General features: G+C 37.7%; 1 protein-coding gene across 5 annotated transcripts in view; it reads right to left on the bottom strand.

The window, feature by feature from the left end:
• The window catches only part of DNAH12 (dynein axonemal heavy chain 12), a 164,524-nt gene that overhangs the window by 35,596 nt on the left and 114,410 nt on the right, over positions 1 to 14,518 (bottom strand). For 4 of the 5 annotated variants that reach the window (XM_057508311.1, XM_057508315.1, XM_057508313.1 and 1 more), the window contains 5 exons: positions 12,418 to 12,507; positions 11,636 to 11,776; positions 9,471 to 9,712; positions 8,307 to 8,454; positions 7,865 to 8,010 (listed from right to left, as the gene is read on the bottom strand). In XM_057508311.1, the coding sequence (XP_057364294.1) occupies positions 7,865 to 8,010; positions 8,307 to 8,454; positions 9,471 to 9,712; positions 11,636 to 11,776; positions 12,418 to 12,507 (767 nt within the window). The remainder of the gene's footprint in view (positions 1 to 7,864; positions 8,011 to 8,306; positions 8,455 to 9,470; positions 9,713 to 11,635; positions 11,777 to 12,417; positions 12,508 to 14,518) is intronic. The other variant, XM_057508319.1, reaches the window with a different exon arrangement.

Raw genomic sequence — 14,518 nt, 5'->3', positions numbered from 1 at the left:
CAAAAGTATGGTAAAGACTGTGCTCAAGAATATATGATTCATGGTCTCAGGTATTCAAAATATGATGTGCTTTCCTCTTACTCCACGATGATGCTGACTGTCCTGTTTTCCCTTTTTATTCAGTACAGTGCATTAAATTATCTTGTAAAAATATTTGCACAGAAAAGCAAGTTTTCATCCTATGTCACATTGGCTTTCTCAGACATTTTTTTTTTTCTGTTTTAGTAGCTTCTGGGATACAATCCCCTTTTCCTTTGTCTACAAGTAAGCTCTTTAACCAAGTACTCTCTGATAACTCTGCTTTTAAACTGCCTTCCTTTTCAAAAGACAAAATGATGTAGTACTAGTTGGCTGGTTGTTTTCTTTCTCAGCTCAAATTGTGCTGAAATCCTACTGAAAGCACAAAAAGGTCCAGACAACTCATTAAAATTTACTTCTGCTATCATAGCAAACAGAGGAAAAGTGTTCTGGAAATTAGAAAATTATTTTGCATTCAACTGCTTAAAAGTTGCCTAGTAATTAGATTAGATGCTTTTAGTACCTTTCAAGGCCCCATTTAAGGGGTCTTTTTCTTCCTCGTTGATCCTTAATATTGGAAAAATACAGTATTTGTTTATTCTCTTGCAAAAGTAACAATTTTTATCAACATTTTAATGCCAATCAGTGTTCTTGGTGATGCCTAAATCAATGTTCTTGGTAATGCAATAATAGAGATTCTTATTTATTCGAAAGGAATCAAACCCCTACTTAATATAACCTTATTTAAGTATTACAAATAAAATTGGAAAGATGAATTGTGTCCATCAGACAGATAAGGCCATGCCCTGGTATTTGTATTCCAAGTGCACCTCACTGTAGGTATGAAAATGCTGCTAGTCTACATCTGAGATCCTGCACGGTTTGAAGAAGGCATGGCCCATCTGTGCTTCTGATAGAGGCAGGGATTTGGGGGAAAACTAGCTTTGCTATTAAGAAGTCAGGGTGATTAGTTAATAACAATAATAAAGCAGCTTAGTAAGAATTTTCACCATGGTTAAAAAGAAAACACAGAACTTGGGGTATAGACACTGAAATGAGGTATTTGTGATGCTTATTAAAAATTACCATTTATTGAGCACTATATGCTAAGCATTTCTTCACAACTTTCCTAAGGTGGAAGTCATTATTATCCCCATTAAGAGATGGGGTGCCTAGGCACTGAGGGGTCAGTAAGTTACCAAAATCTCAAGATACAAAGTAATAAAGGAAAATTTGAATCCAAACATCTTGACACCAGGGTCTGCACTGCTCTCAACCACTGCACAATACTAAAAACAGACAAACCGCTAAGAATTATGAGCAAACACAAGGGTTGATTAATTATAACTATGCATCCAGCAGCATGACCAGCTAAACAACCTGAAAATCCTCCTGCCACCTAGTACTGGTGAGTAAAATACAACATTTTAAAAATACACAGGTGGTGTGCATTTAAAAGATACATACATACATACAGAAAAATACAGATGCAACTGAATTCCAGAACAGTAAGTATGTGAGCAGACATGACAGCTAGCCTTGGGGAGAGCGTCAGTTCTAATAACCCAGGGGGCTCCTGAGGACCTATACGGCAGGAAGCTGGAACTGAGACCCCACATAGTAAAGCTTAAATCTGCAACAGGCTTTGTGAATCACAGATAGAAAACATCCTGCTCTATGCATAAGGAGGTACGAGGGGGAGGGAAGTGTTTTGATTCCTGTCTCATCTGTGGCTGGGAAAATCTCCTCTGAGATTCTTTTCAGATACTGTATTCTTCAAGTTTGTATATCATTCCTGAATTCCTCCCTGAATTCTTGAATATTTTTCTGTAGCTCCATGAGCATGTTTATGATTTTTATGTTGAAATCTCTTTCAGGAAGATTGATAGCTTCAGTTTCACTTGTCCCTCTTTCTGGTGTTTGTGGGATTTTGGTTTGAACCAGGTTCCTTTGACGTTTCATATTTGCAGGTGATGCCCTCTAGTACCCAGAATCTCTACTCTCTGGAGCTGCTCAGCCCCTGGAGCAATGGTGGGGGTCACAGGCAAGCAGTGCCAAGGTGCCAGCTGGAAGGGAAGAGTTCTTTCTGCTTCCTGGCTGCATTGCCTGTCTCCACTGCCAGGGCCAGTGGGCCGAGCGCACAGGGAGTAGCCTCTATGCTTTGCACTTGTAGCTGCCATAGTCAGGGCTGCCCTCTGGCTGGCCTGGCGCAATGGTGGGGGCAGCCGGTTTGTGAGCTGGTGACAGCTGGGAGGAAGGCACAGCAGTCTGCGTATTGCAGTGGGGGGGCCTTTGAGCTGCATTGCCAGCCAGGGGGATGGAGTGCCTGAAGCTCCTGAAAGTTCCCAACCTGCTGGGCAGAGCACGCCCAGACAATTTTGTCCACCTGTCCTTTCTCCTGAGCAGCAAGCTCTGCGTAATCTTTGCCCCTTTAGCAGCCCTGTTGCTGTTAAGCCCGCCTTTCTTTTGTCCCAGAGCAGCCAGATGTGGATCCCTGTTTTCCACAAGCAGCTGGAATCTCAGTCTCTCCAAGTACTCTGCCTGTCTTGGCTTTCCAACCCCACTAATCTCCAGAGCACCATGTAATGTAGGTTTGTGCTCCCAGAACAGATCTCCAGGGCTGGGTGCTCAGCAGTCCTAGGCCTTCACCCCTCCCTGCTCCATTTCTCTTCCTCCGTCCAGTGAGCTGGGGTGCGGGCAAGGGCTTGGGTCCCTCTGGCTCACGGCTTTGGTACTTTACCCTTTCCCTTGAGGTCTGCTGTTTTCCCCAGGTGTAGGCAGTCTGCCACAGCCTTCTTTCCTGTTGCCCTTTCGGGATGAGATGTATTTGCTATATTTTCATATTATATGTGGTTTTGGGAGGAGGTTTCTGTCTCACCTCTCACATTGCCATCTTTAATCATCCTCTCCCCTGAGAGTCTATAACCAAGGGTCTGTATTTTACGTGGACTTAGAATGCAAGTTCACACTATCTACGTGACCCAGGAGATGTAAGCTGGGAAATCAGCGTGTGTTGGGCCAACAATACACTGGGAATCCTGTTAGAAGTAAGGGCAAAACACAAATTGTGGCTGAGGCAAGAGCCAAAGGAAAACTCAACCTCTGCTGAGGAAAGGCAGGACAGTGCCTTCGGCTAAAACATTATATTGTAACCAACCTTTTCCAAGAGACCTCTTACTCTAGGAGAGAAACTCCTGTTCAAGTCCGACCGCAGTGGGAGGCAGCATCTCGCTGTCACAGGAAGGAGGGGCAGAAAGGCAGAAAAGTCCTGCTGTAAAGGCCCACGTGCACAGGCCCTTCCTAAGACCCAGAATCAGAATAATGGAGAACTCCGGCTCTGTCCCAGGTAATGTGACACAGAGCTTGGAGCAGTCTACTTCCAGGGGAGGCAAAAATGTAGAAGGAGATCCCATTTTCTGTGTCATGGGCATTCAGGAACAGTTGAAAGCTGAAGGTAAAACTAACACTGAGAAAAACACTCCAAGACTTAGCCCTCATTCTAAGCATAGACCCACAGCTAGATTAAGCCTTGGGTCTCCTGAATTTACCACAGCAACAACGAAACACAAACCCACTTCAGCTCACGGTTACACCGACTCAAGCCCTGCACCAACGGAGTGACGGAAGGAGAGGCATCCTGCAGCCAGCATCACTTAGCTCGGACCCTATCGTTAGACCCAGGCCATCTGGCATTCAATCAAATGTTGTGGGATACTTAAATAAGCAAGGGAAAACCCCAGAACATTCTCAGGAAATAAAGACATAGACTCAGACACAAATGTTGGAAATATTAGACAAGAATTTAAAAAGTATCAGTGATTGAAATGTAAAAGAGCTAGCGGAAAAGGAGGACACCATATCTGAAGAGATGATCTTCGGCAGGGAGAAGAAACTGTAAGAAAGAGTTAAGTTGAGATACTAGAACTACAAAATATGATGTCGAACCTAAAGAATTCCTTTCATGAGCTGTGTGTAGACTCAACACAACAAAGGAATCAGTTAATATAGTTATTAACTTGAAGATAGTTTTAAAGAAATTCCCTAGAAACTCAAAAAGAAGAATAAGTGGTTAAAAGCAGAACAGAGCATCCAGTACCATTGGGCAGTATCAAAAAGACTAATAAACACAAGTAATCCCAAAAGGGAAGTGGAAGGAAACGAATAGATCCAAGAGGCTCAGAAAACCTTGATCAGGAAAAATACCAAGATGAAAACACATGGACACATACACACACACACACACACACGCGCCTAGACACCTCACAGTCAAACTACTGGAAACTAATGGTAGAGAAAAATGTGAAGGCTATCAGAGGAAAAAAGGCACATTACATAAAGAGGGACTACATAAGTTGCAGAGCAGACCTCTTATCAGAAATTCAAGCCAGAAGCAATGCAGAAATATCTTGAAAAGAAAAGAAGAAGAAACCCTCCAAGCCCAAAAAAACTACCAACTCAGAATTCTAAATCCAGCAAAAATTATTCAAAATGAAGGTGGAAATAAAGAAGAAAAAAGGCTGAGTAAATTAATTACTAACTGACCTGTACACAAGAAGTGTTAAAAAATATGCTTCAGGCAGAAGAAATATGAAACCACACAGTAACCCAAGAAACACAAAGAAACCAGACAGGAACACAAAGAAATGAAGAGGTCCAAAAACAGGGGAAAAAAATGAAGGTAAATACAAAAGACATTTGTATCTTTAATCAGCCTAACAGATAAATTACTGTGTAAATCAAAAATAATAACAATGTATCAAGATTTGTCGCATACAAAAAAGTAAAATACACAACAGCACAAAAGGAAAGCAATATTGGCAGTATAATGCTGATTCCTATGCCATATGTGCACTCGTACATTATTATTTGAAAGGGCTCAGTGATAAATGAAAGGTGTATATTGTAAACTCTAGAGCATACACTGAAAATAAGGAGTATATAACCGATAAACTGATAATAGAGATAAAATGGAATCATAAAAATGTTCAATTAATCCAAAGCCAGGTGGAAAAAGAACAAAGAACAAATGAGACCAACAGAAAAGAACTAGGAAGATGGTAAATCTAAACATAAGTGTATTAATAATTCCACTGAGTATAGATAATCTAAATATACTGATTACAAGTGAATAGAATTATGTCAATCATATCGCAATTTTTAAAAATGGGAAAAGGTTATGTAACTCCTTTTGAAACTATTTGAGAATAATTGAAAATGTTCTACATCTTGATTCTGCTAGGGTTCATATGACCATAGGCCTTAGTCAAAATTCATAGAACTATACTTAAGAGGGGTGAATTTTACTGTACATAAATCATAGCTCAAGAAGCCTGAGTTAAAATTATTTTTAAGTGAGAAGAAAAAGCCATTTTCAGACCAATTCACAAGTCCTCACTAAAAGAAAGTCTGAAGGGGCAAAGATAGCATTATGAATCAGTGAGGGATAACTCAAAACAGTGCTGGGATTAAGTGGTGACCATGAAACAAATAAAATTAGATCATTGCCTTTCATCACATCAAAAGATGCAAAAAGAAGGAAGCACCAGGGTCTTAATTACAAAAAGTACACTGTTTCCCAACTTACGGCTTTTTCTGAGAACTACACTCCTGACCTCCAATACCCACGTATTTACCATAACAGCTTGGCCCCCAGCCATAGGTGTCCAGACCAAAGGTGACTTACTTGTCCCGAGATAGGCCAATCAGATTTTCTCTCACAGGAATTTGAAGTTGGACTTGATGGTTCTGGTTAATCTATATTATTCAACTGATGTGTCTTGTGAATTTAGGAACTGAGGCTTCCGTATAGTGAACAGGCATGTGCAACAGAGGAATAGAGTCAGTGTATCATCAGAGACAGACTAATGAGGCAAGTGACGGACAGAGACATGACGTTTCACCTTCCAGAGGCCTGATGGCCCAACTTTTCTCTGACGTATACTTAACATAGTCTAAAGTGAGCACCCCAAAGAGTGAACATCAGCTACACACAGGGTTTTGCTGTCAGGAGGTACAAAGAGGAGAGAAAGCCTCTGTGTCCACTTATGTTGGTGTCCAGAAGGATGATATCCATAGATGACCACACTGGGCCCTAGAGGCAAGAAATGAATTCTGGCTCTAAGGATGTAGACTCGGCCCTGTTGACCAGCTAGTCCAAAAATTACAGGTAGAAAGGTTAACTTCACTGGACTATTAGTTTACCAGAAGAGTCAGCTTTTTGCCAGAAAATGACACACCGGTTTTCTCAATTTACTAGCAACCGTGAAACCTCTGGTTTCCTTGAATTTCAATTAAGACTTAGAGATAACCCAATAGTATTTTCTGAACTGTAATTTTAAAAACCTGAATGCCCACCAAATGAATGGAAAAGAGTTCCAGAACAGAATTAGTAAAGAGTCAGGTTATAATATTCTATTAAATAGAACTTGCCCTGCTCTACTGGGGAATGCATTTTTTTGGAATAAATATTGGCTCTCAGATTACAATAAATTTTACTAACCACCTAGAAGTTTCAACTTAAGGATGTTCACTCTCAAAATGCTGAGAGGATAAACATTCAAAATATGGTTACATACATCCTTATTTTATTAAAACAATGTCATCAATATAAAGGAGACTTGAAGCACCTATATAGTATGGTTTCCAAAGAATATAAACAATAACTCAAGCTTTCAGAATGTAAGATTTCCTTTGGCCTTTAATGTATCTCATATCCCAAAAGCAAAGTCCAATTCCCATTAGAGTCTTAAAGGTAGTGACTCCACCATTTATTAGCTCATTTACCTTACTAAATTTCAAATTAAAAATCACTCTGGGTCTCAATTTCCTCATCTGTAAAAATATCTAACTCAGGAGTTTGTGTGGATATAGGGCACTTACAAAAGTACTTCATGAATATAAATGCTCAATAGTATCTCTCAGAATATGTTTGCGATATGGTCCCATGAAAAGACTTTTAAAATTTGATGACCACATGACTAAATAGCCATTTATAGGAAATTATTTTTCAGATGAGAGTAATTTTCCAAGTTTTTCAAAGTGATATAAATAAAAGGAGAGCCATTAAAAACCATTTGCAAAGTTGATACAGTTATCACACTACCAATGATAGCAACTGGAAAAGGTAAGTGATCTTACAGTATCTTGAAAATGGATAGAAATACAGTGAATAGCCAAAAACTAGAAACAGCCCAGGTGTCTACCAACAGAAAAACACATAAATAGTGATATATTCATACAATGGAATACTCCTCAGCAATGAAAAATAGGAACGTTTTTGTGGTGCAGAGGAAGCCTTCCAACAAGAGAGTACATACAGAATGATTCTATTTATATCAAGTTCTAGAACATGCAAAACTAACCTGTGCTGAAAAATATTCAGAATAACAATTTTGTATGGTGGGGTGAGGACGGGAATTTTGGGGAAGGGGCATAAGAGAATTCTTGGGTGTGTCTTGATAGATGCTCAGGTTGCACACATGTATACTTTTAATGGAATTCATTTAATGGTATACTTAAGTAATGTGTATATTATAGTAAATTTTACCTCAAAAGGAAAAAAACAAATACTGAATTTTAGTTAATGATCTGTATTTTCGAATATTTTGGGGGAAGCATATCCATATCTGCAACTTAAGCTGAAATGCATAAAAAGGATGAGTTAATGGATGGAGAGAGGGGTGGATAAATAAATATGCAATAAAGCAGCAAGAATAATAAAATGTTAATTTGCAACACCTAGGACATGGTAGTTATGTGGATGCTCACTCTAAAATCCTTCCAACTTTTCTCTGTTTAAAAGTTTTCAAATAAAATAATTGAAAAACAAATACTTTGTATTCCTTACCAACGCCTGGAGTTATTAACAATCACTCCATTGTCTATAGAGAATGCATCTGTTGGTAACCCAGCAATATTCCAAGCTCTGATTTTTACTGGGTCACCCAGGGTCTTGCTCAGTGAGAATTCCTCTGAACATGGGATTTTTTTCTCCTGTAAGAAATAAAAAAATACCTGGAGTTTTCTTTCATTTTGTTGGTTGAAATATTTTAAAAGTAAAATATTGAGTAGTCATTAGATACTATTTAATAACCCTAAGGAACAGAAAAAAACTGAATTGGAAGTTGGACTATGAAAGTATTACTGATCAAACAAGAAGCATAAAAGAAAGACTCCGCATTTTCAGTTCTTTCTTTCCTTCTCTGTCCTTATTACCATCATTCCCCCAAAATGCCCCAAACATACTTTGGATGTTTTAAAATGAAACTTATGAAACATGAAACCACTACCTTGCACAACCTGCTCCAATCTTCTGTGCACTTTTGCCGAAAGCCAGACGTAAAAGCTCCAAGGTAGGCAATCACTCCTGCTGATACTAAGACATCGCCAGTCAAATTTTCATATACTATCTGAAGGTCATCTGCAGCTTGAGACCATCTGTGATCACCAAAGGCAAAAGATAATCACCATAGAGAAGGGGAAGACAGTAACTGAAGGGCCAGGGGCTGCCAGCCCAAACTCTATAACAAAAAGCCATGAAATGTTGGGCAATTGCTGATCTATAAATGAGGAGCTCGGGTCCCTTCTAGTTCTAACATGCTATAATATGTTGCTATAGTTTTTGAGTGACAGTTCACCTGTTGTTATTAGAATATTTGGCATTTCTTTTAGGACTTGTCTCTTCAGAATAAGCAAAAGCAAAACACCCACATTTTTGTCTAATAATATTCTCCAGGATGACTTGGGCTAGTGACCCTGTTATTTGTTTCAGTATTTATTATTAGTCTGTAAAACATAAGAACACTTGCAATTCATTACCAGAAGTTACATTTAACTTGTAGAGAAACTGACATACTATTGCTAAGGTTGATATTTTTTCCATCTAATGAAACCTTTACAATAAAAAAGTACACTCCTAAACCAACTAATCTGCACTACAAAGTATTGTCAAAGGAGTATTACCACCTATTCATTCAACAAATATAACTAATAAATGACATACCTTGCTGGCCAGTACAAATAGATTAGAATACAAATAACTAGATAAAGCTGGAGTAAAAGAATAAAGCTAGATAAAGATCAAGCCAGTTGTAGCTTCTTTGAAATAAATTTCAACAAAATGACCCATATTTCCTTCTACTGTTCCCCCACAACCATTTTATTATAAAAAATTTTGAACATATATAAAATTGGAAAGAATTATACAATGATCACCCACCTACCATTTAGATTAAAAATGATGACTTGCTTTTTTTTTTTTAACATTTGAAAGCAAGTGGCAAACACCACCTTTCACAATGGTGTTCTGTTTGAAGACTGGCTTGCTGCCTTGTAAAATGTCACACATTCTCAAACAGCTATTTTAAAATCAGTCATCATGACATATACCTAAAGAAAGTCATATATTCAAGCCTGACTTTCTTAAATACTGGTAAAATGAATAGAAATCTGACCTTGATTTTTCTCCACCTAGCCCTCCAATGAGTTTCGAGGCTCTTTCAAGTTTCTTAGCACAGAGTTCCACCTGGTCTTCTAAGCGAGCCTTTTCCTCAGTTTTCTCGGTAAATGTTCTTCGTAAATTCTCCAAGTGATGTTCTACTCCTGCCAATTCTGCTCTCTTTTGATTCAAAAGCTCCATTGTCTCAGCTAAGGATCTCTGAGCTTCTGTTAAGCGGACTTTCTTAGGAGCCACTACCTGTGTAGGAACAATATATACTATACAGCTGTAACGTGCACTACGTACACACACATCTATACAATCCTTTACAGATATCATGGATTAAAAATGTTTATTATTGTAACTATATTTATTACTTATTAAATTACACAGAGTAAACATTTTGCCTTAAATCTTACAGATTTCTGTGCACAAAGTAAAGCATATTTATGTAATATATAATAAAATATATAAATCACTCTGGACTAGCAAACTGTCAACTATTAAATAATTATTCTGAACTAACAAAATGTACCAATATTTACTAAAAATGGCACAGTATATAGCAAAATGTCTCAAAACAGTAAGTTGCTGTTCGACTATTGCTAAAAACAGAGAAAAACATATAACAGGAATTATAAATGTTCAAAATAAATGAATGTGGGTTTTCTTTTGTTTTTGTTTTTCATTTCCAAGTCTGTGATTTTCTTCCCAGTCAGCTGAGGCACACATTTTGCCTTGCCTTATTAAAACTGTGACAACGGAAATACAAAGAGAAAGAAAGCTTTAAGTGAAGTTTCACTATCCAAATTGAATTTTCCTCAACAAATCTTGAAAAGCCACACTTTGTTGAGAAAGGGATTTTCTAAAATTCTTATCATACTCTTTAGTACATCAAGAATGGAGACAAGAAGCTCTTTGATCACTGAGTGTACTATAAGCCACTGCAGAATTTAGAAAATGACCAAAGGGAGTCCACGCCAGTCTGTGTGGGGGAGACCAGCTTCCTGTGCGCTGCCATGAATGAGTCTGAAGGCGAAGAGCGAAGAGGGGGGCGACGTATCAGACACCCGTGTCCTACTCTCTCTCCTTTGGGCTCAGTCCTAATGGGCGAATGGATTAAATACAAAGGAGGCTCCACTTTGTACTTTTGACTTCTAAGAAGACCTTGCTGCATCCTCCTTTCAGCCAACCCCTAGCATGGGGCAGCTGCATCCAAATGAGAAGGGCGGTGTGGAGGTGCAGAGTGGGGAGTCAGGAAGGAACACGAATGTCTTGGCTTCTCTGCTTTATAGAAAGGATCCAGAAGATAGTACGCGCCTTGTGGGACATGTGGAAATGAGCTAGGCTGAGAGCTTGCAGACCTGCTATGAGACTGCTGTGGAGGGACAAGATGTTTCATGGAAGGACATCCCAAGTAAAATAAACTTTCTCTAACAGAGGTCCACAGGTCTACTCCCCTGACACTAACAAAGTCCCTACCTCTCTACAGGCACATGTACCTTATTAGGAAATATCTTCCCATTTGTTATAGCCTGATCATTTTTACTATGCTGAGGTTATTCTAAACACATGCTACCATGTATTTTCAGTTGCCTTTTTATTTCTATTTCCTGCTTCCCTTAGGAGCATTCTGAAAGGTACAGAGGACAAGGCCAGTGTTTCCCTGGTTTTTGTTAGCCAGATTTACCAAAGGCTCTTAATCATCCTCTGCTTTCCCAGGAATTCGGCCCCAGTGGGTACTCCGATAAAGGTTCCTTATCGGTGCATGCCATTGCCTCAGGGCAGCTACCGGATCTTCTTGCTGCTGCTCCTTCTAATCAATTTTTAAACCTGAACCTCTCTGCCCTTGATGTTTTGGACTTGCTTTGCTTCTCTTTTTCATCTCATCAAACTCTGATTCTCTTTGGCCCCAGGTCCGTACAGTTATAGGTCAGTCTGGAAGATTCCAACCATGCCATGCTCCCACACTACCCTGCATAGCAGCCCAACTAGGTACGTCACACTCGAGTGGTCCCTCCGTGACTGGGTATGCGATCAGTGTCTGAGGCTTCTGCTGCTCAGGACAGATTCTTTCTGGCAGCGCTTTTGGAAAGTTCTTAACTGGTAAGTGTATGGCATAGGTTTCCATTTCTGGGAGTATATTTCAATAGAAAACGAAGGCGCTGACCCTCCAAATACCTTAGCAACTCTGTCATACACTTCCATAGCCATGATCCATTTACACAGGCCCTCAGCTGCGGACGAAGCTTTAGCAACCTTGGGTGGGTCAAATTCGGGGTTTGTTAAATATTCACTACGAATCTTCTGCATAACACTCACCTATACAACAAAGATTCAGATCTTAAGATTTCAACATACATCATACAATCATAAGATGAAAAGATAGTCATGCATGCACAGTAAAAAAAAATTATATAAAAAGGTATGTTGTCTTTAAAAACCAAAGTCAGTACATTGAGATAATTTTAAAATAAGTGTAACTGTAGCAGAAACACAAGTCATATCTGTGAGCAAAATATGTAACCTTATTACATATAATGAGGCGAGATGCTCCTTCTAAAAAATTTAAAAGACTTTTTTGGGTTTGGAATATATATGGAAATAAGGGAAAAGAACAATTAAACAATAGTAAATACAAATTCAGGTGGAAAAGACTTCATTATACATTTTTGTTTCACATAGATTTGTGTACCAAATTTATTAATAAATTATTATAAGAAGTTAGAACTCTTTCATGTCAATAATAAAACAGTAATTTATTAAATGAGTTCAGTGGTCTGAAAGAGGAGTGGTTTTGTGCATTATGATAACTCATAATATAGTCATAAATAAATACTACTCCTTTATTATTTTAATCCTACAAGTGGGCTATCTTATGCTTAGTAAAATATTGCATAATGTTAAAGATCTTATATATCTTGGCAAAGTTGCATTTATAGAAAAAATCCAATGAAACTCACTGGAATGTTGTCCTTGTCATATTCTCGCAGATCTCTTAAGAAATTCATATCTCCCAAAAGTTTTTTGCTAGGTCCCCAGTAATCTAATATCTGCAAGTAAAATTTATGGAAACTTATTAAATGTACAATTAAAAAAGCTTGATATAAATGTTTTCTTCTTGAAGTTTAAGCTGTATTATCCAGAAACTATATACTTTTGAAATATCATTTATTTCCTTTGAAATAAAGACTCCTCTCCCTGATAATGTGTTAAACATATCAAATATTTAAAACATGAACTTGCATATTCAATTTGTTATAAAAAAGTAAACACTGAAAGGGCAATGTGATTTTCCTTTATAAAATTTAAGAAAAGCAACTAGCATAAACAGCTTCACAATTTCATGTAAGAAAATATTATTATTTCAAGATTTTCCTTTATTCTTGACTCAAACCAGAAATGTAATGCTATAGACTGAAAATTTGTATTCCCCCCAAAATTCATATGTTGAAACTTAACCTCCAATTGATAATATTTGGAGGTGGGGTCTTTGGGAGGTGATTAGGTCATGAACAGGATTACTGCCCTTACAAAAATGAGACCTCAGTGACTCCCTCCCAACTCTGCCATGTGAAAACACAGCAAAAAGAAGGCCAATTATAATACACAAAAAGTAAAGAGAAAGGAATTCAAGCATAACACTGAAAAAATTAATCAAATCACAATAGAGCAAGAAAAGAGAAAGGTACAGAGAAGAAAAAACAACCAGAAAACAAGGAACAAAATGGCAGTAAGGACATACCTATCAATAATTACTTTAAATATAAATGGACTAAATGTTCTAATCAAAAGACAGGGTGGCTGAATGGTTAAAGAAGCAAGACCTATGTACACTTTGCCTACAAGAGACTCGCTTCACCTAAAGACACACATAAACTGAAAGTGAAGGGATGGAAAAAGATATTCTATGCTAATAGAAGTGAAAAAAAAGGAGTAGTAGAAATATTTATATCCAGTAAAACAGACTTCAAAACAACTAACTAGAGATAAAGAAGGACTTTACATAATGGTAAAGGGATCAGCCCAAGAGGGTAAAACAATCATGAAAATCCATGCACCTAACATAAGTGCACCTAAATATTTAAAACAAATTCTAACAGACCTTAAGGGAGAAATTGAAAGTAATACAATAATAGCTGAGGACTGTAACACCCCACTTACATCAATGGATAGATCATCCACACAGAAGGTCAATAAGGAAACAGTGGAATTGAATGACACATTAAACCGTACGGACTTAACAGATATATACAGAACAGTCCATCCAAAATCAGCAGAATACACATTCTTTTCAGGTGCATGTGGAATGCTCTCCAGGATAGATGACATGTTAGGTCACAAACCAAGTCTCAATAAACTTAAGAGGATTGAAATTATATCAAGCACCTTTTCCAACCATAACAGTGATCAGAAAAACAGTAACAGAAAAAACAGAAATCAATTACAAGAAGAAAACTGGGAAAAACACAAACATGTGGAGGCTAAACAACATTGTACTAAGTAATCAATGGATCAGTGAACAAATCAAAGAGGAAATAATACATAAAAACACATGAAAACAGAAACACAATGGTTCAAAATCTGTGGGATATAGCAAAAGCAGTTCTAAAAGGGAAGTTGGTAGCAATACAGACCTACCTCAAGAAACAAGAACAATCTCAAACAATCTAACCTTACAACTAAAGGAACTAGAAAAAGAACAACAAACAAAACCCAAAGTTAGGAGAAGAAAGGACATAATAAAGATGAGGGGAGAAATAAGTAAAATAGAGACTAAAAAGACAAAGAAAAAAATCAATGAAACTAAGAGGTGGATTTTTGAACAGATAAAATTGAAAAATCTTTAGTCAGACTTATCAAGAAAAAAAGAGAGAGGACTCAAAATCAAAAATAAAAGTTACAACTGACACCACAGAAATTCAAAGGATTTTAAGAGAATTCTATGAAAAATTACATGCTGATAAACTGGACAGTCTAGAAGAAATACATAAATTCCTAAAAACATGTAATCTTCCAAAACTGGCCCAGGAAGAAATAGAAAATCTGAACAGACTAGTAACA

This window comes from Manis pentadactyla, chromosome 1 (assembly GCF_030020395.1).
Source record: "Manis pentadactyla isolate mManPen7 chromosome 1, mManPen7.hap1, whole genome shotgun sequence".
Taxonomy (NCBI): domain Eukaryota; kingdom Metazoa; phylum Chordata; class Mammalia; order Pholidota; family Manidae; genus Manis; species Manis pentadactyla.
The sequence above is the reverse complement of the archived record's forward strand: the minus strand, read 5'-3'. Positions and strand labels throughout refer to the sequence as shown.